The 24599-nt window shown below is 44.8% G+C and overlaps 1 protein-coding gene across 2 annotated transcripts; it reads left to right on the forward strand.

The window, feature by feature from the left end:
• Positions 1-458: 458 nt before the first annotated feature.
• On the forward strand, positions 459-20753 carry LOC119433908 (lysosomal protective protein-like). Of its 2 annotated transcripts, none has more exons than XM_037701191.2 (11): positions 459-589; positions 1753-1941; positions 3828-3990; positions 5837-6082; positions 9579-9670; positions 12145-12241; positions 13441-13620; positions 14938-15059; positions 17775-17934; positions 19133-19225; positions 20618-20753. In XM_037701191.2, the coding sequence occupies exons 2-11, from the start codon at positions 1763-1765 to the stop codon at positions 20699-20701; spliced, it is 1416 nt and encodes a 471-aa protein (XP_037557119.1). In that variant the 5' UTR covers positions 459-589; positions 1753-1762; the 3' UTR covers positions 20702-20753. The 2 variants fall into 2 exon arrangements, with proteins under 2 accessions (XP_037557119.1, XP_049514432.1); XM_049658475.1 differs by lacking the exon at positions 459-589 and adding an exon at positions 620-718.
• The last annotated feature ends 3846 nt before the right edge of the window (positions 20754-24599 follow it).

Here is a 24599-nt window from a genome sequence, read left to right on the forward strand (position 1 = left end):
TCCAGAACTGGCTACATACGGTAGAAACGTCCAGAAGCTGCTTGATAAAGCCGAAACGTTCAAAGTTCATAGTGAGGACACAATAAAAGCTTACGTTACGGTAAACGAGAAGATTTATTCGACAGCTTCTGGAGGGCTGTCGTACAGATAGTAAACATAGTAAATGCTGAGGCCTGTGGAGTCTAGGGCAAGCTCAGCGATCACTACAGCAGTGTCGTATCTTTAGCTCCCTAAGGCGCTACGCGGGCACCTTTCAACGGCATTGGGTTTCTCAGGGCAAGGTTCCACGACGGTTGCTTGCTGACGCCTGCGATAGGGTTTCTCGGATGCATGGAAAACAAGCGCCTTCCTGTCTAAGCTTTCTACCCTCCAACCAAGCCTATTGTTGTGTTCCCTTTGTCGCTTCCAAGCGGTACGGCTATCTTTGAGCCACTAGACGCTTATCAAACAAGCCGACATGACTCCTGTGGCCTGGCTTATATCTTTGAGTGCCTGTTCAGCGGGTACAGCTGCTCTCGATATCGTCCGTTGTGCATTTGGCTGCCGCCATTCGTCTGGGCTGTGCATATCGCCGGAGATTCCTACCTGAGTAAGTGACACTCATTTCAACATCTCATCCTACGAGTTTTCACAAAAACTATTCTGTGGTGTCCAGAAAGTTTCTTAGGCAGTTGTACTAAAAAGCAGCAGACATTCTTCCTTATACATTAAACCGAAAGTATATATCCTATTTTGTTCTCACAAATGGGCTTTAATGAACGTTTATTTCGCCATTATTTTTTCTTCCGGTCAGTGTTTTGTGCCGCTGAGGAGGTGGAGGAGGGGCGAACTTATAACGAAAAATTACTTCGATGCTTCTAACGATGGCGCGGCGGATACTAAGTCTAGCACTTATCATATTTGCACTGTTTGATGCACTAGTTTTCGCATTGTTCACTTGTCAAAGGCGTCAAAGCTTGAAACATGGAAAATTCTGAAGTGCCCAGCTATATGAGAGTATATTTTGTCTTGATCCTCACGTTGTTTTTCACGTTGGCTCATTAGATAACTCGGGTTTTATTACCCCTGTGTGCTTTATTAAACTTCCCTCGTCAAAAAGAAAGTGTTTTACGGCACTGGCGGGTGGATGATAATTCGTATTTCATGAAGCTTCACCTATAGTCTGTGGATTTTCGCTGTGCCGACTTGTCATGATTTGCGATCCCTACATGTCATCTCATTCATGTAAACTGGATGTTAGGCGTTCACTGCTTTATCGACTGTTAGAGATGGAGCAGCTGTACATCAGAGATAGCGGCAAAATATACAAAAACTAATGCCGCTCGTGCCAACGTTTCGACAAGCGGACTTGCAAACTTGTAAAAGCGCGTTGCTAACGGGACACATATGCAAAAACTGGTACAAGAAATGCGGCGCCATATTTGTTGTACCTGTTCCTTTACCTACATTTACCAATCATAACGAGCTTTTTGCAAGTTTTCTATGAATTGCCCACAAGCCCAATTTCACGCCCTGTAAAGGAGTGTCGTCCTTGTCTAGGCCGCACAGGGCGTCAGGGCAGCGCCAGGATGTCAGCCTTGCCCACCCGACGAATACAAATCCCCTCGTAGCAACATTGGTTCCAGCGATATCTCGGGTTCGACCACTGTTGTTCATTTCAAGCCTGTATCTTCTTGTGAACTGTTTGGACAAAAAAAGTAATGTACCTAAATACAGTATCCATTGTTTCATGTTTTTCTCTGACTGTGATAGATCCTCAAGGATGCCGGCGCCAACCGGGGCCGTAATTGCCCTTGTAGTTATCATGGCTGTCCATGCGGTGGTCGCCCAAGGACCGCCCGAGGACGAAGTGACGTACCTGCCCGGTTTGGCCAATCACACCACTTTCAAACAATACTCGGGGTTTCTTCGAGCGGGAGGAACGCGACGATTGCATTACTGGTGAGAGAAACAAGAAAACCCATTTGTTATGCTTTAAATGTGCAAAGAAAAATTTCGTGGCTTTAATAATTTTTCTCATGGTGCTTTTCCTTCTCATGTAGACAAGTGCATCTACATATTTTGTCCCGTGATACTTTTACGGCGATGGCGATAAGTGGAAGCTTTAGCTTGAGGCTAAATCTGATTTCAATACTCCAATACCCATGATGCCCAGCAATGCTTTTATGAGGTAATCGCAGCATCAATTTGAATGTAAGGTTGCATTTTAGAGTGAAAGTTAAATTCTAGTGAATCTGGAAAGAAGAATTCGATTTAGAGCCTGAAATGTGTTGCAAATAATGGCGAAAATTGGTAAGTAGAAAAAATGAAACACGAGGCTTACAAATCCGTAGCTCCACACTAGAAACAGATATCGCACTTCTGCAAACAGCATCCGTTAGAGCATCTAAAGCGGACAAATTTATGACTTGGCACCCTAAGTGAAACTGTTAAAATGTTTACGAAGATTTTTGTGATGTCCCACTCACAGTAGTACATTTCAGAGTGGTGTGTAAGGCATACATTCTGACCACGTTAGAATTATTATAAGGTTCAGTTTACGAAATATTGCGGTAATTTATTTTTAATTCTGCTTTACAGAGTTGTAAATCTAATACTCAAGTTTTTTTTTCAACAACCTTCGTTAAAGAATTGGTGGCCTAAATAAAACAAATATAGTTCATCCCTCTTTCATGGGAATTGGTAGAACACGAAAGTGAAACGTGGCTTCATGGAAGGTGTTGCATGTTTGCTTCATGAACTCATGGTCCGCTGCAGCGAAAGGCGCACGATTTGCGGGACGGTGACCGCGTTGCATGTTTGCTTCGCGTGTGGCGTGCTGTTGGCGAACGGAGTTGAAACGCGCCAGGCGTCTACCTTGCCCGCGAGAAATTGATAAGGGCGTTCTAAGCCGCGTGTTGGTGCATTCGTCCCGTTCCGTGATGATTTCAATGTCGGGCTTCTGTACTAGACGTGCTTGGTTCGAATCCTGTCGTCGGACACATCTAATAATGCTGATTTTATTATATATTACACAGTACTTCGATGAAAATGACGAGTTTACTAAAGTCACGAAGCCGTTTACACTTGGTTCTTTATGCTGTGGCTACACCGCGTTGGAGCCTCCGCTGCACTGTGACTATACCGAAGCGCTCCCTGTCGGCGCTCGTTAGTGTCACGATGCAGTACTTCGCTTCACCGTTTCTAGATGGTGGACATTACATCCGTTGCCGGAAATGAGTCCTGAAACCCGGCATAAAACACTTTCGTGTTAAAATTAATGCACACCGTTACTGCATTATAAACAAACAGTTTGTTCGCGTTCTTGCAACAGGTCGGCTTAGCGTGGCGTAATTAGCCGTCATTTCTTCCGCCTGAGCATCTCCTAAGCTGTTAGTATATGTGTTTCAGCAAACGTCAATCAATTGAGTATGTCTGATGAACCCAATAGCCATTCTCACGACCAGCTGTCATCGCTGGATTCATGATAACAGATATCAGATAACACTGCTTTATTTTTATACATATTATTAGACGCTATATTAGAAAAACATGCGCTATATTAGAAAAAAACGTGTAGTGATTACTACGGGCCCTTCTGGGAGCACTAGGTCCTCAATGGCCATGTGTTGAAGGCCCCTGTTTTTTTATACCGCTAACTAACGCCCTTCTTTTCTTTTCAAACTGTAGACAACCAGACCCAGTATTCCACATGCCTTGTACCATGTCACCACATAGGCACAGAGTTGGTATTGAACTGGGGAAACGTTTATGTCTAAATAACCATGCCTGTATGCATATGAAAACCTAGTTTTCATGCAACGTTCGTTTGAAATGATTCATTGCAGGTTTATCGGTAGCGAACGTTCACCTGAGACCGATCCAGTCATTCTGTGGATGAATGGCGGGCCAGGATGCAGCTCCCTGCTGGGACTCATGTCGGAGCAGGGCCCTTTTCGAGTAGTCAAGAGAGGACACAAGCTGATCATTAATCCTTACAGATGGAACCAGGCGAGTCTTCCTTTTCCCGCCCGCTGAATGAGGACCACCTGAAAGAACTATTTCTAAACTGAAAAGGAAAAGTCTACGGTTATCGCAATTTTCTGTGTGGGTAAATATTTGATGTGGGCATTGTTGGAATATGCGGTGTTCGGACAAGATTCCCTTATCAAAGGGAAACTTCCTTATCGAGTTCTCTCAGATTTCATTGACCGTGGCTGCTGCTGCCTTGCCCAATTCATCACACAAAAGACAGCACGCCTATAGCTAATTGGCTTATAAGTAGCCCAATCTGTAATGCCCCAACAGATGTGCCTGCGAGCGGCTCTGTTCTTTACAAAATTAGGTCCTCAAACTCTACGAACATTATCTAAATGTCCCCAGTGAAACAAATATATTTCTTCAAACGCATAATTCTTTTATTAAGGCGAAGGTTTGCACGACTTCTTCTCAAAGTCTGGCGCGTCTTCTCGGTCAGTTTGTTCCCTAGTAAATAAGCCGATCCTAACGCTAGTGTAATCCAGGGCAGAGGGGTGGAGTTATCCGCGTGAGTTGCCATCTTGCTCAGCGAACCCGCAATTTCTATGCTGCAAAACGCCTGTGCAGAAGATGGAACGTTCGTATATCATTTAGGTAACCGCTTCAGAAAAGCTTTGTTTCCTATACATTCGATTATGTACCTTGAATCTGCATATTAAGACGAAAGCCAAATATTTCTCATTTTGAGGCGACTGAGAATGTGGTCCCAAAAATTTGAAACATATGCACAAAAAATGTATAACTCCTTAACGTAATTACAAACTCCATGCAATTATATATCAATCGATAGGTAATTACATGAGGAATAGAAATATTCATAAATGATCATCATAGTGATTCAACTATTGATGATAATTAGCATGACCACGCGAAAATGTGTCAGAAAACCCGGAAAGTGGCCAAGAAACGAGAATGCATTGTAGTAATCGGTGTAAGTATGGTTATGATGGTAATGATAATGATTAAAATGGGTATACAGAGATGTGAATGAGGTAAATTAAGAGCGAAGTGATGGTGAACTAAACGGGTTTAGTTGGGTGATAGGAGTCAAACGAAAGGTAATGATGAGATAGAGTGAGCTAAGATAAGAAAAGTATATGAGAGTGAATTTGGAGTGAATCAAGAGTGATGAAAATAGGGAATATGGAGTAATAGAGAAACCAAAGTGTGTGTGTAGTAAAACCGAGATAGAGTGAATGAATGTAAACCAAGCTGTGATGGGGTGAATCAAGGCAGAATCAAGTGTGAATTACGAGTTAATCAAGGGGTTATGAAGTGGGGGAGTGACTTGGAAAAATATATGTGAGATTTGAGGGTCCTAGTGAGAGTCACTCAGGCAAAGAAGTACTGAGTTACGGTTCGAGTTTGGTGAATGATAGGAAGGGTGACTTGCAAAAAAACATGATGACTTGCAAAAATGACTAAGTTGTGGTTTCAGAGGGATGATGACTCAGCAAAAAAGTGCTGAGTCACGGTCCGAGTTTAGTGAATAAAGGATGACTTGCACAAATGACTGCATCACATGGAATTAGAGTGACGATGACTCAGCAAAAATAAGCGCTGAATCATGGTCCAAGCTTGGTGAAATAAGGATGACTTGCAAAATTAACTTTGCACAACATGGGTTTGGAGTGAAGATGACAGCAAAAAAGTGGTCGTCATGTCATTGAGTTAGCAGCGCTCGGGCTTTCGCCTTCGAATCGTCTTAGTTGTAGCATAAGAGACCCCTAGCAATGTTTTTATTTTCGCATTTCATAAGTCCTTGTGCGGTCTTAATTTTGTTTATGACAGATACAATCCCTTTTGGTGCTCAATACAGATCGCAAACATAATCTTCTTGGAATCACCTGCCGGAGTTGGTTATTCTTACGACCTTAGCGGGCAATACTCGACCAATGACGATCAGACGGCGGATGACAACTACCTGGCCCTTCAGGACTTCTTCACGAAGTTTCCCAGCTTGAAGACCAATGACTTCTACATCGCAGGCGAGAGTTATGGAGGCATCTACGTGCCCATGCTGACACTGCGTGTGCTTAAAGATCCAAAGGACATTCGGCTTAAGGTAAGCCCAACTTTTTCCCCCCAGTTTTTAAAGTGAATTCAGTTACATGGCTTCCTAAAAGCAGCGAAATTTCGTTCTTGCAAATTTCATCGCGCACGGAATACGTTCGGCTCTGGTATATAGAATCGGAACATGTTAACGACAACGTTCGACTGGTTGCTACAGCGGTCGCACTCGGGTTGCAACAAAGCAGAAGCCGTCCAAGAGCGGAGCAATAGGAAACGAGCGCGAGCCAGAGCGTTCAGCTTGTCGCCAGTGCAATCCGATGCATGAGGCGGAAGCACATCAGCTTCGCTTATTTTGTTAACAAACACGATGTACACACAATGTGCGCCGACGAACATAAGCACGGAGGAATAAAAAACCGGAATGGAGAGTCAAGGAATAAAATTGAAGCCACAACGCTTCGCCAAAGCACGTGATCACGTCGCGCAAAGGTTTAATGCCTCCCATCGCAACGATCGCCATGTTTAGCGCACAGTCTTCCCAAAAGGATAACGGCCACGACATCAACGCGTGGCTCCTGCACCCGTACGCTGCAACGAAGACATTAAGTCTAGGTGTTCAACACCGAAGTTGTACAAGGATGTTGCACCGAAGTTGCACAAGTTGTGCCCTGAGTGCTTGGCAAGCAAAGCCTCAGAACTACTGCCTGTGTGTGAAAACCTACCAGGAAACAAGCACACTGCGCTGAGTCCGCCGAGCACAGGGTCTCTCATTAGGTAGACTTCTTGAGAGACAAAAAACGCGGGCAACGGTGTTTCACAGAGAGTTGATTTGCGAAAACTGGCTGGAGTGACATAATTCTCCCTCGTAGTTTATTTCCGTCCTCTATGCGCATAAATCGGCACCGGTCGCAGATGTCGCTCGAACGACGGAAGCAGAAGCAGCTATGTGGGCAAAACTGTCAAACATCTGTCGTGCTCAGGATAACAATGAGAGCGCCCCTGAGCGCTCTGAGTTGGACTGCGGCTATCTGAATGAAACAGAGAGATGTCCGTACGCTGAATATTCAGTTCCGAATAGCCAAACCCAAAGCACGCTACAAAAAAAATATGCTCGAAAGACCAACAAGAGAGTGCTCGAAAGTGACCATTTGAATGCACCATTGCAATGACAGGACGGCAGTAGTGTGAAAATCCGGAAGAAAAAATGTCGAAGTTTCGCCCGAAAGGCGAAGCATCAATTGCGATAGCAATTTAGTAGAGAGCTATTTGGAGTAGGGATAGTAGTTTTATCGACTGCATTCGCTTACTAACGGAATTAACAAGCGTTGTCAGCGCGCACAAGCAAACATGAATAGATCACACTCTATGACCGCCGACAACCACTGTCAAAACGCTGGTTAGCAGCAAGCGCAGCCGCCGCAGCAAGCGAAGGATCGTGCGGTCTATCGCTTCAATGGAAACTGAGCGGCGAATGCACAGCGCATACAAAGGTCCGAGCTGTGTGGAGATCGCTTTCAAGATACGGTGCGGCGCAGAGTACAAGCACAGTTTTTGGCAAAGTAGAAGCTGCACCCCCCCCCTCCCTCCCGCGCTGCCTTCCCGCTTTCCTCCTTTCGCGTGGGAGTTGAGTGGCCGGTTCCCCTTGCGCACGGTTGCAAGATAATCTGGTGCCGCAGCACACCGTCGCCCCTCCTCCCTCCCTCCCTCCCATACCCCCACGGCCTTTCGCGCGACTGAAGTCGCCTTTGCTCGCGCCGTGCGTTCGCTCTCCGTGATAGCGCGCGTCCCCCACGCGCTTTCACTCGCTCATACGGCGCGCGGCGACGATTTTATCGCCCTTGGACTTTATACGGAACCTCACGGCGACGGCGACGAGAGAAATACGCTTGAAGTGTCCATATAATTGCTATCGCAATAAAAGAGGCGACAGGACAGATCGCTACAGCACGTGCACTTATAGTGGAGACATGTGCACACCATTTTCGATCCAGTATTCGAAGGCCGGGTTTATAGATGACAGCTCATCTGTCATCTATAAACCCGGCATTTCATTTCATTTCAACCCGGCAATCGTAAATTTATTTTCATTATCCTACATACTTATAAAATAGTAATAAAAAAGGACTGTACTAATACTCATGCAATTATACTTCACCTCCTTTTAAAGATCTTACTTTCTTGGAGAAGTGGCTTAGACTTGCACTTCTTGCAATGACAGGATAAATGTGAACCAGTTACACACGAGCGATCTCTCATGCTCTCTTAGTGTTTAATTTAGGGCGTGTAATTCAAACCCGACCTTTGTGGCCGACGTACGTTCTACCACAATTGAAAGAAATTACATCTACAACACCGACAGCCGTTTAACAAACTATGTACCCTTCTTTTCACACTCGTATTGCACGCATTATTTTACAATGTCATTGCCAAAAATGAGTTTTTATTCTAAATGTAGTTTGTGCGTTTGTAAAGGTGTCACTCTTGTTGAAGTGCAGCCGCTTTGCAGTATGCTCGAAAACTGAATTCGTGACCCCGTGCTCGGAGACTTCAAACTTATCTTAGCAAAACAGTCACTTCACACCTATGTTAGTGTAGGTGTTATTTATATGCCCATCATGCCACAAGAAGCGAAAGCAACTATGGCGCTTGTTCGCACTGAAGAATCCGCTCTTTTAATACTGGGATGTTCTAAACTGTTAATCCGCGCTGTTATCGACACAGTTCAGGTTGATGCTGTAGATAATAACTGAAGTCTTGCATACAAGAGCAGCAAAAAAGCAATACTCTTTTGTTCGAAACTATTCAAAATAAATTCTTATGATAAAGAAAGAACTGATAATACAGATCACCTCAAGTTTCATCTCAAGTTTCACCTCAAGTTTCCGCGGGTGGCCTCGTACGTTAGTAACAAGCTTTTGTAGTTAATTGAGCCTTATCTATCAAAAGCGTGCCTCTAGAACAAAAAACTTTGTCTGAAGCGGTGTTAAAGGGACCCTAAAGAGCCACACTAAATCAGTTCAAGACTATGAAAGATTCTTCTTAAACTCATCTTTTCTAAATTTCACGCTAATGACTAGATTGATTATTTGAAAACAAACTGTAGGTCAAAGTTTCAATTTTCGAATTTCATGACAGAACCTGCGTGACGTAATGAATTTCAAAGTTAATTTTCGTGTTTGGGCTCTAGTGGTACAGTTGAATTTTTTTTAATGCGACAAGCTAGGCTTTTGTTCTTTCATAACAGATTAGCCCATCTTTACTGACAAAAACAACTAGGCCCGAGTAGACGCTCTCAAAATCCGTTAAGTCTTGGCGACCTGGTTGGGGAACTTCACGGGGGCGTCAACCCCGTCTCTCACTTTTGCGTCATTTCCGACTTCTCATGGCTTCACTTATGGTAACAGTGCCTTTTTCTTGGTATTATGGAAAGCTTACTTATTAATACCACTGAAATTACTCTTTTCTTCAGCGTCCTTTTAAGTAATTTGATGCAAGGTATACTGGGAGGTTGATTTTACTCACTCGATGCATTTTTTTTTTTTACTTAGGGATACGCCATTGGCAATGGTGCCCTTGATTTTAACATCCTGGGCAACGCCTTGGTGTTCTTCGGGTACTACCACGGCCTCTACGGACTAAGGTAAATAAAAAGCATCCACACTGTTTCGGTGGACCGAGACTGGTGCATTCGGCGTAATTAGAATTGTGCTATATATCCACTTCGGAAGTCCAGAATATTTTTGTTTTCTATTTCAATGAGGAAGACTGCGAGGCGCATGATTGAGTCAGCGTTCGTCCTATCTGTTTTTTTTTTCATCTTTCCTGGTTCTTCGGCGCTGTACAGTTATTTCATCCCGTCATACAGATTCGACCAAGCTTTCGCGATTTTAAGCATCCCCTTGGAAACGGGGTGGGAGCACATGCCACAAAGGTTTTCATACAATAGCATTACAGGCGAACTGCAGCCACTTCGTGGGTATCCATCTGACGATAAATGTTTGCCAATCCCGAAGGAAGTGCAGTCTAACACAGCTTCTGGAAGTGCTAGCTGTTACGAGGGAATAATTAATAACACATGTATATATATTTCACACGAGAGAATCTTTCATGCGTTTGTGGCCTAATGGTTAGGCCGTTGGGCTACTGTGCTGGAAGACGGAGGCTTGGTCCCATAATCGGTTGCACATTTATTTATGGAAATATAGGTGGACTAACAGTTAGAAGTATCTAACAGAAAAATGAAGTGCGTTGAGCGTACACAAGGCGCGTCACAGTGGGAATGAAACCAGACGGTTGTAAGAGATACAAGGTATGAAAACGTCGCAGGACGTTTGCAGTTGCCGAGCTTTCGCAATCATCACAATCTAAATATGCTAACACATTCTTAGAGTTAGCGATGCTAAGTTTTGGCGTGGCTTTTTTTTTCTTTAAACATTTCTGGTGCAGTAAATGTTTTCAATGTCTTTATAGACTCGGATACGTTGCTTGCAGTGTTAACTTCGCTTCATTGCGTGCGTTCTTCTGTTGTTTTTATTTTTTGCGCCCCGAAACTTCCCACCGTCGTTTACTAGACTTCACAGCATGTCTCATTTATGCTTCTATATAGCCGTACGAGCTTCATTTATGCTTCCCTGTACGTTAAAACCTAACTCCTCAGTGAAGCCAGCGGCTTCGACATGTATTGCCGAGTTGATACTTTAACACTGCGACAAGTTATGCTCAATGACTACTGAGCCACTTCCCCTCGCTATGCACAAGTCGTCTTCATGTGCAAATTTTCTGCAATACGCATTTGTTCTTTGACAGCGCGTTTCCCTTCGAATAATGATTAAAAAATGTTCTTTCTTATTTCATGGTTTCGCTCTTCGATATTCTTTCATAGCTCATTTTGTTTCTTTCGTTCTTATGCAGTGAACTGTTTCAGCCTCTCTACATTATTAGCACAGCTTTCTCTGCAGATTTACATGAAATTAGTGTAATATATAGTGGTTTACAGAGACATGAGCAACCAGTTCGCCTAGCGGCAGCGAGTTTGAAGCAGGCATTGTTTCTGTATACAGAAAAGGCCCATTCATATATGAATGCATCATTTCTTGCGAGTCACTAATGGCAGAGCCCACCATTCTAAACAACCTGTAGGAAATCGATTCTAGGTGCCTTGCTCACATGCCTTGTTATCCGAAGTGTTTTGTGCTTCCTAAATCACATAAGGAAATTGCTTTTGAAGCTTGAACTATAGGAGTCTACAGAGAGCGTCCCAGTGTGGAAGGTTCTTGCGGAGAGGAAAACGATTTCCGAAGTAAGCAACTGGTCCAGTGTAATGTTCCTGGGGATTTACAGAGTCGAAAGACTGGGCTTTCAGCTTGAAAAAAAATCTCAGAAGAAAGTAATAAAACATAATTCAAGGATGCAATTGCTTTCTTTGGAAGAGTAATGTTTGTAGAAGACAGACTTCGGAAATGATTAAACGTAAAGATTTTCTGGAAAATATTAATGCTGTAGGTTTTTATCAAATATTTTTTATCATCATTTGACGACGGTGAAATGGCGAATATGGGAGTTTACTTCATGCTTGTTAAAAATACCAGCCGTTGCATTTGTGCTTGCGTTGAAAGGGGATTAGCAGCGTAGCAGCAACGTCGAGCTGCACGGAATAGCCTAGCAGATGATAGACGGACTTAAATGCTCCTCGGCTTCAATTTCTCGACTTGAATGCGTACCCTAAAGTGAACAAAGAAAGAATTTTAAGGGAACGCTTCTGAATTGTGTACCAGAACATTACAATTTGTTGCGCGACTCACGCCTGCCTTATCGAGTATTCCGCCATGACGAGGCAAATCGTCCTGTATGCGACCGAGGCAATATTAGTACACAGTTTCTTCGGACATTTATTGGTACCATCAACAATTACAAATTGTACGTTTGAAAGGGCCTAGCCTGGTGAGGGGCTCTTTAAAGGAAGCGCAGCACAGTGTGCTGCCTATTGGTGGCTTCGCATTCAGAGCATCTCCGAGACGTACAGTTTGAAGAAACCCTAGGGTGCAGAACAGGAAAATGTGCACACAATTGGCTGAATAAACATTTCTTTTTTCCTTTTCTTTTGTTGTCTTCTAGTCTGTGGACCAGGCTGACGACTAACTGCTGTAACGGAAGCGTTTCCCAGCAGTCGTGCAACTTTGTGTACCGCCAGACTAGCGCGTGCGAAGAAGCGGTGAGTTAATATTACGGCATCTACGTAAGGTTGTCGCGAAAGCTCACCTTGCCTGCCACCATTCCTTTTTTTTACATTTAAAATTGCTCATGGTTTGTATCTTACTGCATTATAAACTTCACTTGATTCTTGTAGACTTGTGACTCATTGTCTTTTACCTCGCAATGCCCAATGTATCATATTTGATAGTCTCATCTTCATACTAGCCGCGGAGATAGCCAAGTGATTCGGCGTTGCGCTGCTAGACTAGATGAATGCTATAACGCTCGTGTGATGGGTTTTGGATGCCCATTAAATAACCCCAAGTGGTCAAAAAGACTACCGAGTCTCCCACTACAGCGTGCCTGATAATCAGATCGTGTTTCCGGCACTTACTACATCTTAAGTTTTTTTGTTTTTCGAAATCGGAATGCCGTGAAATTATCTCTCTCTCTCTCTCTCTCTATATATATATATATATATATATATATATATATATATATATATATATATACACTGAGGCTTTGCGTGCCAAACCCACGAATGATCTCATTACGAAGCACTCCATAGTGGGCTCTCCGGATTAATTTTGACCATCCGGGGTGCCACTGGACAATACTGCTATTGGACCGACACTGCGTATAGGGAGTTCCTCTGAATCATTAACATGAACTTCAGTGTAACTTCCAGTGGATATCTTACAATAAAGGAACGTGTCATTAACGCATTAAATAACTTCTCATTATTCATTGCCCCTTTAGCGGCCGTTGACCAATGAATAATGGCACGTTCATTAGAATAATTGCCTCGCCGCATTACGTGTAAAACATGAAAATATCACATCGCTAATGCGATGTGATACCTCTATACCTTACCTCTATACACGTAAAAATCGAACTACTAATATCGTCGATCAATAAGCGTCCCGCCCAACAGCGCATGAAATGTTTGCACCGACCACAACGCTAATACATCCTCTTCCTCCCGCTGTAACAGCTGTGTAAATGGCACCGACGAAATATCTACCTCCTCTCCCTCTATTAGAGGTGTACAAATCACACTAACGAAGTCGCAAAAGTTTCCTCCCGTAAATTTTCTGGGAATCTTTGCCACAAGCCGCTCATGGGGATAGGGCAAGCTAATAATCACCTTGGTTACGAAACTAATGCTTGTTGTGGCTAACTACCTCCATGGCTCTTTTCCCCCTCCGCTCCTTTCAGGTTCAGGACGCTATGACCGTCATCTACCAGGAGCACCTGAACGTGTACAACTTGTACGACAAGTGCGAAGACGAAGAAGGCAAAGCGAACGGCTACCGCGCTTCCCGCGCAAGTTCCTCGTCTCGCTACCACCGATCGAAGCAGCTGATGGCCCACAGTGTGAACTTGCTACGACATCGGGTGCGTACAACGACAGGTAGCCGAATACACTGCGCACTGACCAGACACGCAAAAACAACACTGTGCGGAGTTGTCTGCTAATATATTACACCTTATATAAATCGAAGTGCTCATTATTAGCAATAATCTTGAAATTGAGTTCGCTGAATGTGTGACTAGATTCCCACGTTAGGTACTAAATTAGCCAATCAACATTTTCCGATATTGCAGACAAAATGTGCGAATATGTCAGCTCGAATATTAATCAGATAGTTCATCTGAAACAGAACAACCGTTTGCTTAAAAGAAGACCAGAATCGCTCGGTTAGGGCCTTTTGATGTAAGCGATATTGTCCGATGCAAAAACACACTTGGGTTCTGGACCAGTTTAAAGACGGTCTATTTTGTTGTCACCCACTTCCACCTAAGAAGCCTGAAGACAAGAATCAATTTGGGTCTTGAAAGCACTTTTGGTAGCGAGTAAATTAGTGGCTCCATCTGGAAACATTGCCGCACACATACCACTTTTAGTTGAACCCGGACTACTTTGGCGCTACTACTAAAAAATTCTGTGAAAACACCCTGTTACTGCTGCGGTCTGGCCTAGCAATAATATTATATACTTGAGATACCGTAAAATAGACTTCATGGTACAAATTACGCTCTTGGGCCAGAATGGTAAGGCACTTGCATAAATGCAGCTGAAACATTACGGTGTACAACGTATCGACGCTCACTTTTCACTTCAGCTAAAACTGCAGTGATAGGTTTATCACAAATATCTGTTTGTATTGTTCCATGGGTTCTAATTGTTAAAATTGCTACCGATAGAGCGCGAAAAAATTCGTAAGAAGGAATTCGGGACAACGCTCACTTCTCCTGAAATTTTGCCCCTCAGCACGAAATTCAGGCGCGCAATGTGAACTCATATAACGCGGAAAGTATCTGCCGGACATGTCAAATTCAGAGAATACTTATTGATTACGATGAAATTTTGCTGTGGGTGGGTTCCGTCCTCCTAATGTTCTTGTTCTTGTGGATACAACATGAGACTTTTGTTGAGAGAACGAAAGTATCGCGCAATGTCACGAGACCATTACTCACTTCACTCATCTTATAATGGTGTCACACGGCCACTTTCGATGGCGATTGAGCCCGATCTGGATCGACATTTGTGACCGCGATTGGCTCCCTTCCGCAGATTGAGCAAGGAAGCCAATCACGACCAGAAATTTGATCCCGATCGCTTCCGATTGCGATCAAAAGTTTGCCCGGTGTGACAGCCGTATTAATTCCACGAAGTGAAACCGTTTTTGAACACGGCACAATTCTTTACAGGACAATCTAGGCGTGACTCCACCATGCATCGACAGTGAGAATGTTAAGCGCTACCTTACACGAGCTGACGTGAAAACGGCGCTGCACGTCGAGAGCTCGCCGCTGGAGTGGGACGAGTGCAGGTGGGTCCATTTTTATCACCTATGAAATTGATAAACCAAATGTTGCGTAAATTGTATTCCATATTACTTGCTTTTCTGGCAGAACCACTAGCATGTTCGCGTAGTCATTTCGCCCAAAGTAGCAGTGCTGCAGATGCTACAGTGCATGTCGCCCAGTGCCATTTTGGGATGCAATGATTCACTGTTTTATGCGCTGGAAGCCATAAGCCGTGCCATTTGCAACAACATTCGAGGAAAATGATAGATTGGAAATATATGGTACATTGTAAGCAAATTTCCAATGCATATCTGAAACATAGGTTAAAATAATTTACGGCTGGGCTAGTCCATACTTAATTATCGATCGCACCCTTTGTCCCTGTGCACTGTAGTACGGTGCGTGTGTGTATCTATGAAAGTAAATGGAAAATTTATGACGGGCCTTTTGATGGGCGCGAGAAACCTTCGGGGATGTATGCCAATACCGGAAACTCAGCACGATAGAAAGCTGGGCTAGTTGGTAAGGGTTCATAATGCAAAAAAGGTAAGGCGTGCAGACACGGACACAAGAGGAGAGGAGGACAACACAAACGCTGGCGTTTGTGTCCTCTTTGTGTCCTCTTGTGTCCGTGTCTGCACGTCTTACCTTTTTTTGCATTACGAACCGGAAACTCATACATCAAAGATGGCGAAGATGTATAAGGCAGTTCTCATATCGTTTCGATGTAGAAGAGTACTTCTTCGGGAGCATCGAGGGCGGAGGTCTCGATGCCATTCTCTGAGGTCCCTCGGAAGATCCGAGATGGTGGGCTGAAGTGTCATAGATTAACTGCAGGGAGCCATCGGTGGGCCCGTGGACGTCGAATCCAACGCCGATGACCCGTTAATGGGATTCTGCATTGCCGCTTGAAAACACGAGTGCTGATGTGCTTGGTTCGCCACCCAAACTAAAATTGATCATTGCCAGAGAGCCCAAAACGAAGACGCGATACTCGAAATTGCTTGCTGAATTGAGCCCCTCCTAACTGACCTCCAAAGTACAACTGGGTAAATGCATCGTTAAAAAGAAAAATGATGAATACGTGGGCATCGCCGTATTCTATTACGTGGGCATCGCCGGTCCAAACTCACGGGGGTGGCATAGGGCAGTGGGGGTCCACGAACAAAGGCATATAGATGGATTCCCTTTTAGAGCACCGGGAACAACACAGGCGGAGGAGGTAGCCACTGCATTAGCAGCATCCGACTCTCAATCTAAACACATGATAACCGACTCACGAAGCGCATGTCGAAATTATGAGGCAGGCTGGGTCACCCTCCTTACTGAGAAAATACTGCGAACCTGTATGAGGGACACATATCCTTCCTCTAAACATGTATGGACACCAGGTCACCAGGGCGTAAGGGGGAATGAGGCTGCGGATGCAGCTGCCCGAGCACTCATCTCCCGAGTACCTCCTAACAACCCCAATGACCTAGAGGAAGAACTATTGCTTCGATTTAAGGAGATTGTAGAATATTATAAGAATAAACATCGCCTGTACCCAGCGCCCACCAAGGGCCTGGGGAAAGCCAATGAACGCATTATTTTGCCCCTTTTCACAGACACGATGCTCTTCCCAGCAATCCTTAAACATTTTGACCCAATGGTCACCGGCACGTGCCACTACTGTGGAGAGGTGGCAGACACCTTCCACGTGGTCTGGGCCTGCCAAAGTAATCCAGCCCTTACCCCCAACCCCAACCCTACCCGAGAGGACTGGGAGGCAGCACTGCTTGGTTGCTCAGACCTTCAGGCCCAAAAGACCTTGGTCCAGAGAGCCAAGCTGGCGGCTTCGACTAATGGGGTCCCGGACTAGGGATCCCATCCAGCATGCAGGGCCCCACAAGGGGGCCCACACCTCTCTTTACACTGAATAAATGCAGTTCACCACCACCACCACCACCTTACGTCGTCAGCGTTCACCGCGGTCGCATAAAAACGGTGGTGGAAGTCCACTTAAAAGCTTCGCTATGATGTTAAGGTCCATTCTTTATCGCGACAAGCATTCTTTCGCAATTGGTCTCCATGCTTTGTTCACTACAATCCGTGAGTAAAGAGCCACTGGAGCCTCTTCTATCAGCCGCCTATAACGCTGGACAATGACCACCGTGTGAGCCGAAGCGAGTGCCAAAACGTGGCAATCTCCTGCCCCCCCGTGACCAAGTTCTCCGTCATGACATCATGACATACGCACCTACGGGGAAACGCAACTGAAAGTGGTTCACAGAAAACCTATTAGATCAATAATTTAGAGCATCATGGTACTTGCCAGGGTGTTTTCTACAGTTTCCAGGTCCAGGACATTCATTTAACGCATAAAAAGAAAATGCGAAAATATTGCGTAATCCTAATTCTCGTATCAAATCATATCACTACTCCTTTAAGAAAATAAAACCAAGGCGTGAAGCATCATGTGAGCAGTAATTCGGGAGCTTTTTGGCCATCGTGTTTTACACAACGACCAAAATGATATTGGATATAACGAAAGCGAAAAACAAGGGCCGTATTCCAGAGTGAACTTTTTCGGATACGGTGCCTTTGGAAGGATTTTCGTGGCTTTGTTTGTCTTACTGTGCTGGGTTTTTGCTGCAGATGTTATATTGGTAGAGACCACCCGTGGTGATTCAATTTAACTGTGCACAGGAAACTTTGAAATGTAAAGAGAAACCAATGTGCTTTTTTTTTATTCGCAGTGACGTGTTGAACTACACGACGCAGTACAGGTCAATGAGGAACGTCGTTAAGGAGCTCGTCGACTCCGGAACACTGAAGACTCTCATATACAACGGCGACATTGACATGGCCTGCAACTTTCTCGGAGACGAGTGGTTCGTCAACACGTTAGGATACAATGTAAGAACTTGACAATTAATTGCTCCACAACGCATTTCGTATGAGTGCTGAGCTGGCGACATCATGACATCAGTAGTTAGTTGGGTTACAGTGAAACAAAATTAGTTTCAGTGGTTCAGTGGTGCACCCCGTAATGCTTTGAATTGTGTTACTGAAAATCTTTGGTCGTTCATTTTACCAACGCATTTCAGGGACCGTGAAAGATGCTAATTGCAATCGCTGAGCAAGTCAAACCTCACTAACCTAAACTTAGTATATAAATCGCCGGCGAGCCTTGATATGCAAGGTGATTAAATGCACTCTTCCAATTACTATATTACTGAATAAGTTTGCGAGAATGGTAAACTCGGTTAGTCGGTACTGGTTCTTAAATAAGAAGAGCAAAAGAAAAAGCGACGGAGGAAGACGCAAGAAGAACAACATAGCGCAGGCTACCCACTCAGAGAAATGTGCGAAGAAAAATTAATGCAAGCAAAGACACCGCCTCAGACAGCTTCGTTCCGGTAGCGCAATTTCGGTATCGAGGGAGTGGGGGCAATGCATGGACGGCTGGCCGACGTATCTTCATTGTTTTTATGCCTAATGCTTCCATAATTTCTCGTGCCACCCGGTCACGGTGCCGGCACAGTATTTGGGCCTTCTCGAAATGTAGCTGGTAGTCACAACTGCGGCACCGTCGAATGCGCGTTCATTGCGGCCTTCATAACATAGTAGAGTTCGCTGACGCGCTTGTGAATACTCCTTCCAGGTTGGCCCGATGTAGATACGGCCGTTCTCTAGACTATTAGCGGTATTACGCTATAGTGCAAGCATTTATATTACTGAGTTCACGCACACGTTCAATGGTGTAGTACGTAAGAATTCTTCCTGAGCACAATAACAATACGTGAGCTATTACGAGTGCAGCGTGTGCCGTAGTAGGCCCGTCATTTTGTGCGCTGATGTCTCAATGCTTACCTATCTTCGGCCTTTCAAGATTATCAGCAAGAACAAATATAGCATTGAGGCGGAATTTTCTTTACATCTTGTAACTACAGCGCGCACACGAGAAACGAGGACAAAAAGGTGAAAGTGACAGACAGGCGCTGACAGTGACAGACAGGCGAATTTTCTTTGTGTGTGTGTGTGCAGCAAACTTGTCGATGTGTTTTTCAAAAGCAGCTGCATGCCAATACCGTCCTATTCATGTTTTTTTCAGCCAACATCGACGTACAAGATATGGAAGCATGGAGAGCAAGTCGCCGGGTTTTTTCAGACGTACGAGAACAACATCACATTCGTGACGATTAAGGTTAGTAAATGTGTTGTGCACAGGATTTTTTTCTATTTTTCATCGGTGTAGTAAGCAAAGATTTATATATTGCGGTCTTTTGAGTGGTGGTTCGGAGAAATAATTTCGCTTTTGTATAAGTATATACGGACCTACGGACCTACACACGTCACACACACACACGCATACACACACGCATCACACACGTCACACACGCATACACACACACACACACACGTACACACGCGCACGCACGCACGCACGCGCACACGCGTTCGCTGTTTTACACGTTTGGAAATCTCTTTTTTTTTTTGAAAGCTTAGAAAGCTATAGCGTACTAAATAAAGCCACATGAATGTCTGAAGACGGAAGCTCAAATATTAGGCAAATCCATGCAATATCCATCATTTCCTTGGCAGGTGAGGCACGATCACAGCGCCACATTTCCCTCTGCTAACTTCCGAGGAAACTGTTTTATCCAATCTCATCCAGCTGCAACGCAACTCGAATAAAAAAACGGGGGCACAGGCTGCCGTTTCAATGTGGAAACCTAAGCAATGGCATAGCGCTTTTTTCATCATTCAAGTTGCGTTGCAGCGGGATGAGATTGGATAAAACAGTTTCCTCGGAAGTTAACAAAGGGTAATGTGGCGCTGTGACCGTGCCTCACCTGCCACGGAAATGACGGATATTGCATGGATTTGCCTAATATTTGAGCTTCCGTCTTCAGACATTCGTGTGGCTTTATTACGCTTCAGCTTTCTAAGCTTTCAAAAAAGAGATATTTCCAAACGCGTAAAACAGCGAACTTGTGCGCGCGCGCGTGCATAGCCATTGCGGAATGTTGTATTTACAGGGCAATATGTTGTTGAAAACAAAACAAAATGCAATGTTACGACACCTTTTGAAGCCATAAGGACGAACCTTAGGCAAATCCATGTATTACTCGCCATTAGCGCGCTGGCTGTACTGTCATAATTGCAGCTTTTATAGACGCTACTGCTAGAGTTCTCTTCGGTAATTTCTGTTAACACTATGGATACTAGGCAAGGAGTAAACCGCTAATATTCCCTCAACCTGCCGGCGACGTTCAAAGTGACTATCGATTGTACTATGCAAATAGAAATAACTGTGGTGATAGAGCTCGTCGAAAACAAGTACGCATTATGGGCCTACGCACACATTCAAAAGCACGTTGGCAGAACCTTATCCAGTAGAAGCCATGCCCATTGTACATCACGAGGTCATGATGTTATCTAGTATATTAGCAACGTTCCAAACATTTTCGCTAGTTGTCTATCGCTGCAGGAAACGATTGTTATTGATGATTTCAGAGACAACATAAGCCAGAGGGTGGATCTTCACATTTTTCCAATGTATGCTCTCATTGGCGTGTTGTACTTGATGATGCAGGGAGCCGGCCACATGGTGCCGGAGGACAAGCCGGCTCAATCATTGGAGATGATAGAGAACTTCATTAACGACACGCCGTTCTAACAACGTCTTGGAGGCTCCGGGTCACTGCGAAAAATAAATTCAGCTGGAACTTTTTCAATTGCTCATTGTTTTCTTCTCCATTTGATTTGCTACCAAACTGCGTGCCAGGCTATAGAGAAACACCTAGCGATAATATCTATGTTCCTTTGGGTGTTACAGGGTGTAATTGATCACTGGGAAACAAAGCAAAGGGTAACATGCAACTTCATCCCAGAGTCCCTGTACAGCACTGTCTTTTTCTCACGTCTGTGCTGTCTGAGATTGGCCGTCACCACTATGAGCTTTGCGTAACGTGTGATACGTTATGATATGTTATCGTGAGGCACCCTGCACCCATCCACGACCTGCATAGTAGGCTACCATTAAGGTAGCGGCGGCTACAGCATGTGACCGTAATGAGACTCAATCGAACCACGAAAGAGTATTGATTCTGTCCATCAGATGGTGCCAAAGCATTAGCGTTGAAATGTATGCGGGCGACAGCGCTAACAGTGACACTGCAATTAATTTACAGGACTGCTAAATATGTGTGATGATGCAGCCATCAATTCCGGCCTTAAGTTTAGCCAAGAGCAGTCTAAAATTATTATCTCCATTGAAGGAACGAGTAATGATGTGGCAGCAATTCAACAGCATGTCATACGCATAGTCAAGGATTATAAATATTGGTGTGTATAATTGTACCTGTTTCTTGAGTTCACTAACGAACTACTTCTGGGAACGAACTAAAGTCTTCAAATCGACTGTTTATTCCTCGACTTTGCTAAAGCCTTTGATCGCGTTCCACGTTCTCGTCTAATAGCAAAACTAGCTTCCTTGCGCCTCGATTCCTTAACAATTTCTTGGATAAGAAACTTCTTATCCTTTCGTAAACAGCTCACTTCAGTTGATGGTTATTCGTCTTCCTTTAATAATGTATCATCTGGCGTACCGGAATGCAGTGTAATTGGCCCATTATTGTCTGTAATCTATATTTTGCTTTGTGGTTTTTGACCCGGGCCCGGGCTGGGCTCGGTTATTTTGACGCGGGTCCGGGCCGGGCTCGGACTTACTGGTGGTATGGATGTAACGTGCCACGAGTTATCCTCCCGCGTCTCGACTCTGAAAAACCTGTTGCCCCGGCGCAGCTGGAAGCACCGTCTGCGTTTTACTCCTGTGTACTTCCCTTTCCTTCTGCTGTCGTATTTTGCGCTGTTGGAACAGAATGTAAACGTGCAGAAAGACCGAAGTCGCCTCAAACCAAAGAATTTCATTGTATTCTTTACCTAAATCAGTGTAATAAATGCTTTCAGCGCGGTGCAAGCGCGTTCGCGACTTGCTGATTCTTAAAAGGCGAATTGGTGAAACGATGACTGGTAAGATAAGATAATTCGTCACGAGGCTGAAATATGGCACTGCATCCACCTAAGATTGCACGCATGTTCTCAACCGGCCGCCTAGCAGCAGTGCATTGCGCTGCACCATGGGCGAACGAGAAGCATTCTTTCTCCATTTACTCCATCCATGCGCTGCGTTCACGACCGGTCGTGGCTGCGCTTCGGCTATAGTGTACTAGAATACGGTTGAGTGGCACGAGCGGCTAGGGCGGCGCACGCTTTGCAGTGAGGCGCCCGCCCGACGTGGAAAAATACTGTGGCGGCGCTGCGATAGAAGTGGATTGGGCCGCATCAAGGTCGCGCCTTTGGAAACTGCTGGCGATACTGCTCGCCAGGGTCATTCGTACTACTTCGCGCGCTGGTATTTGCGTTCAGACTGCTCAAATGGTGTTCATAAGTGCATATGACATGTATTTATGCTTTAAGAATGAATTTCTTTTATTCTCTTCTTTATTTTATTTTTTAAATGCCGCTCGGTGATCTTTTCCGGGCTCGGGCCTAAGGTAAAGGGGTGGCGGGCCGGGCCGGGCGGGTAACGTAGAATATTTCCGGGCCCGGGTCTCGCCATAAAACTTTTGGTCGGGCTCGTTCGGGTAGCCCAACGTAAAAACGGACCCGGGCTGGGCCCGCGCTGAAACAATCGGCCCGTGCAGTGCTCTATGGCAAATGTCCCTTAACACTGTTAAATGCCGTTTAATGATGTTTAGCGACAAACGATCGAATTCTCTATATACTTATTCACTTCATAACAGTCCAATCACCCTCTCTTCATCATATAAGTACCTCGGCGTTAATTTTTTACCTAATCTCTCATGGAGAACCCACACAGAAAAAATCAGCGCTAAAGCTAACCGCACGTTAGGCTATTTAAAGCGCAACATCAGAGGCATGCCCACTTCGACTGGCAACTCGCATATCAAACATTTGTTCGCCCTCAACTTGAACACGCATCTTTCATTTGGTCACCTCATCAAGCATAACTCATTCATTCCCTTGAACGCGTACAAAATCGCGCCGCTTGTTTTATTGCACTATACTACAGCCGGAATTCCAACATAACAAAAAAAAAAACAGTGCTCTCTCTTCCGTCCTTAGAATCTTGCAAAGCAATCGCACTTATTTGGCTCTTCCATAAACTTGTTTATACCACTTACCCTACATCTTACACAACCGAATCGCACATCGTACCGATTGCCTAATCACCTCAGTTTCAAAGGTCTTTCGAGAAAAACCACCGCCTTCAACTCATCAGTCTTGCCACGTGCAATCATCTATTGGAATGGTCGTCCGGGTAACATTGTTCACATCTCCAACCCCGTTATCCTCAAAAAATTGTCGCAGTTTCACCTGAAAGGCGAAGCATCAATTGCGATAGCAAATTTGTAGAGAGCTATACGGAGTAATGATAGTAGCTTTATCAGCTGTATAAATTTGGACATGCAGCAGCACCGGCAACACGCAGAACTGTTGTCGACGCCGTCGGCGTTTTGCCCGCGTTCGCACAAAATGCGTGCGGCGTTGGTGACTGTTGCCGGAGCCTCTGATATAAATAGGCACCTGGTGCCGCAGCTACACGTCGCCTCCCTTCCCTCCCCCTCACCCCTACGGCCTTTCGTGCGTCAGAAGAAGGCGCGTTTGCTCTACATATATGGTGATTGTAAAGGAGGAAAGAGACGCCTACTTCTGCAGCCCTTAAGGGAGCACGGCACAGAACGCGCGTTTGTTCTCCGCCGTTCGTTCACTCCCCGTGAAAGCGCGCGTCCCTCGCGCCCTTTCACTCGCACATACAGCGTTCGGCGGCGCGCGGCGACTATTTCATCTTCATTGACGTCATACGGAACCTCACGGCGACGGCGACGGCGACGGCGACGGCGACAGCGACAGCGACGGCGATGGCGACGGCGACGCCGACGGCAGAAATCTGCTTTGGAGTGTCCATATAATTGCTATCGCAATAAAATAAAAAATAGGCAGAATTTTTTTAATGTTTCCTTTTCCTTCCATTTTCCAGTTTGTTTATTTATTTACTATTGTATAACGATGTTCAAATAACAATGTTCAAACTGCTTCTGCTCGCACCCAAATTTGCAACCCCCTTCACATAATACTCCAGTTTGAGCCTGGCAGGTACTTGAACAAATAAATTGCCCCATTCGCTCCTGCAAGCTAGGAAACCATTTGTCATCTTCCCACTCCAAAATGGATGCCAATAAATCATCCCCATCATCGTCACGGGGATATCTCGGTTATGTGAAACGCTCCGAAAGCGTTATTCTTCCCTGCACCTTTCATTTCCTCTGATGTTCAAGCATGGTACGTGACGACTGTAGGCTAAAATGTCGATTTCTCTGCATGTCTACACCATGGCAATAAGATGAGCCACTGCATGCCCAGTGAAGCTAACGTATCACGGCAATAAATTACGTATCACGCAAAGGTAAAGTCATCTTGTATCATTTCAGTCACTGTAATGACTGACAGCTCGAGCGACACCCATTTGGAACGCGCTTTTACCCAAGAGA

Source organism: Dermacentor silvarum, chromosome 11 (assembly GCF_013339745.2).
Source record: "Dermacentor silvarum isolate Dsil-2018 chromosome 11, BIME_Dsil_1.4, whole genome shotgun sequence".
Classification (NCBI taxonomy): domain Eukaryota; kingdom Metazoa; phylum Arthropoda; class Arachnida; order Ixodida; family Ixodidae; genus Dermacentor; species Dermacentor silvarum.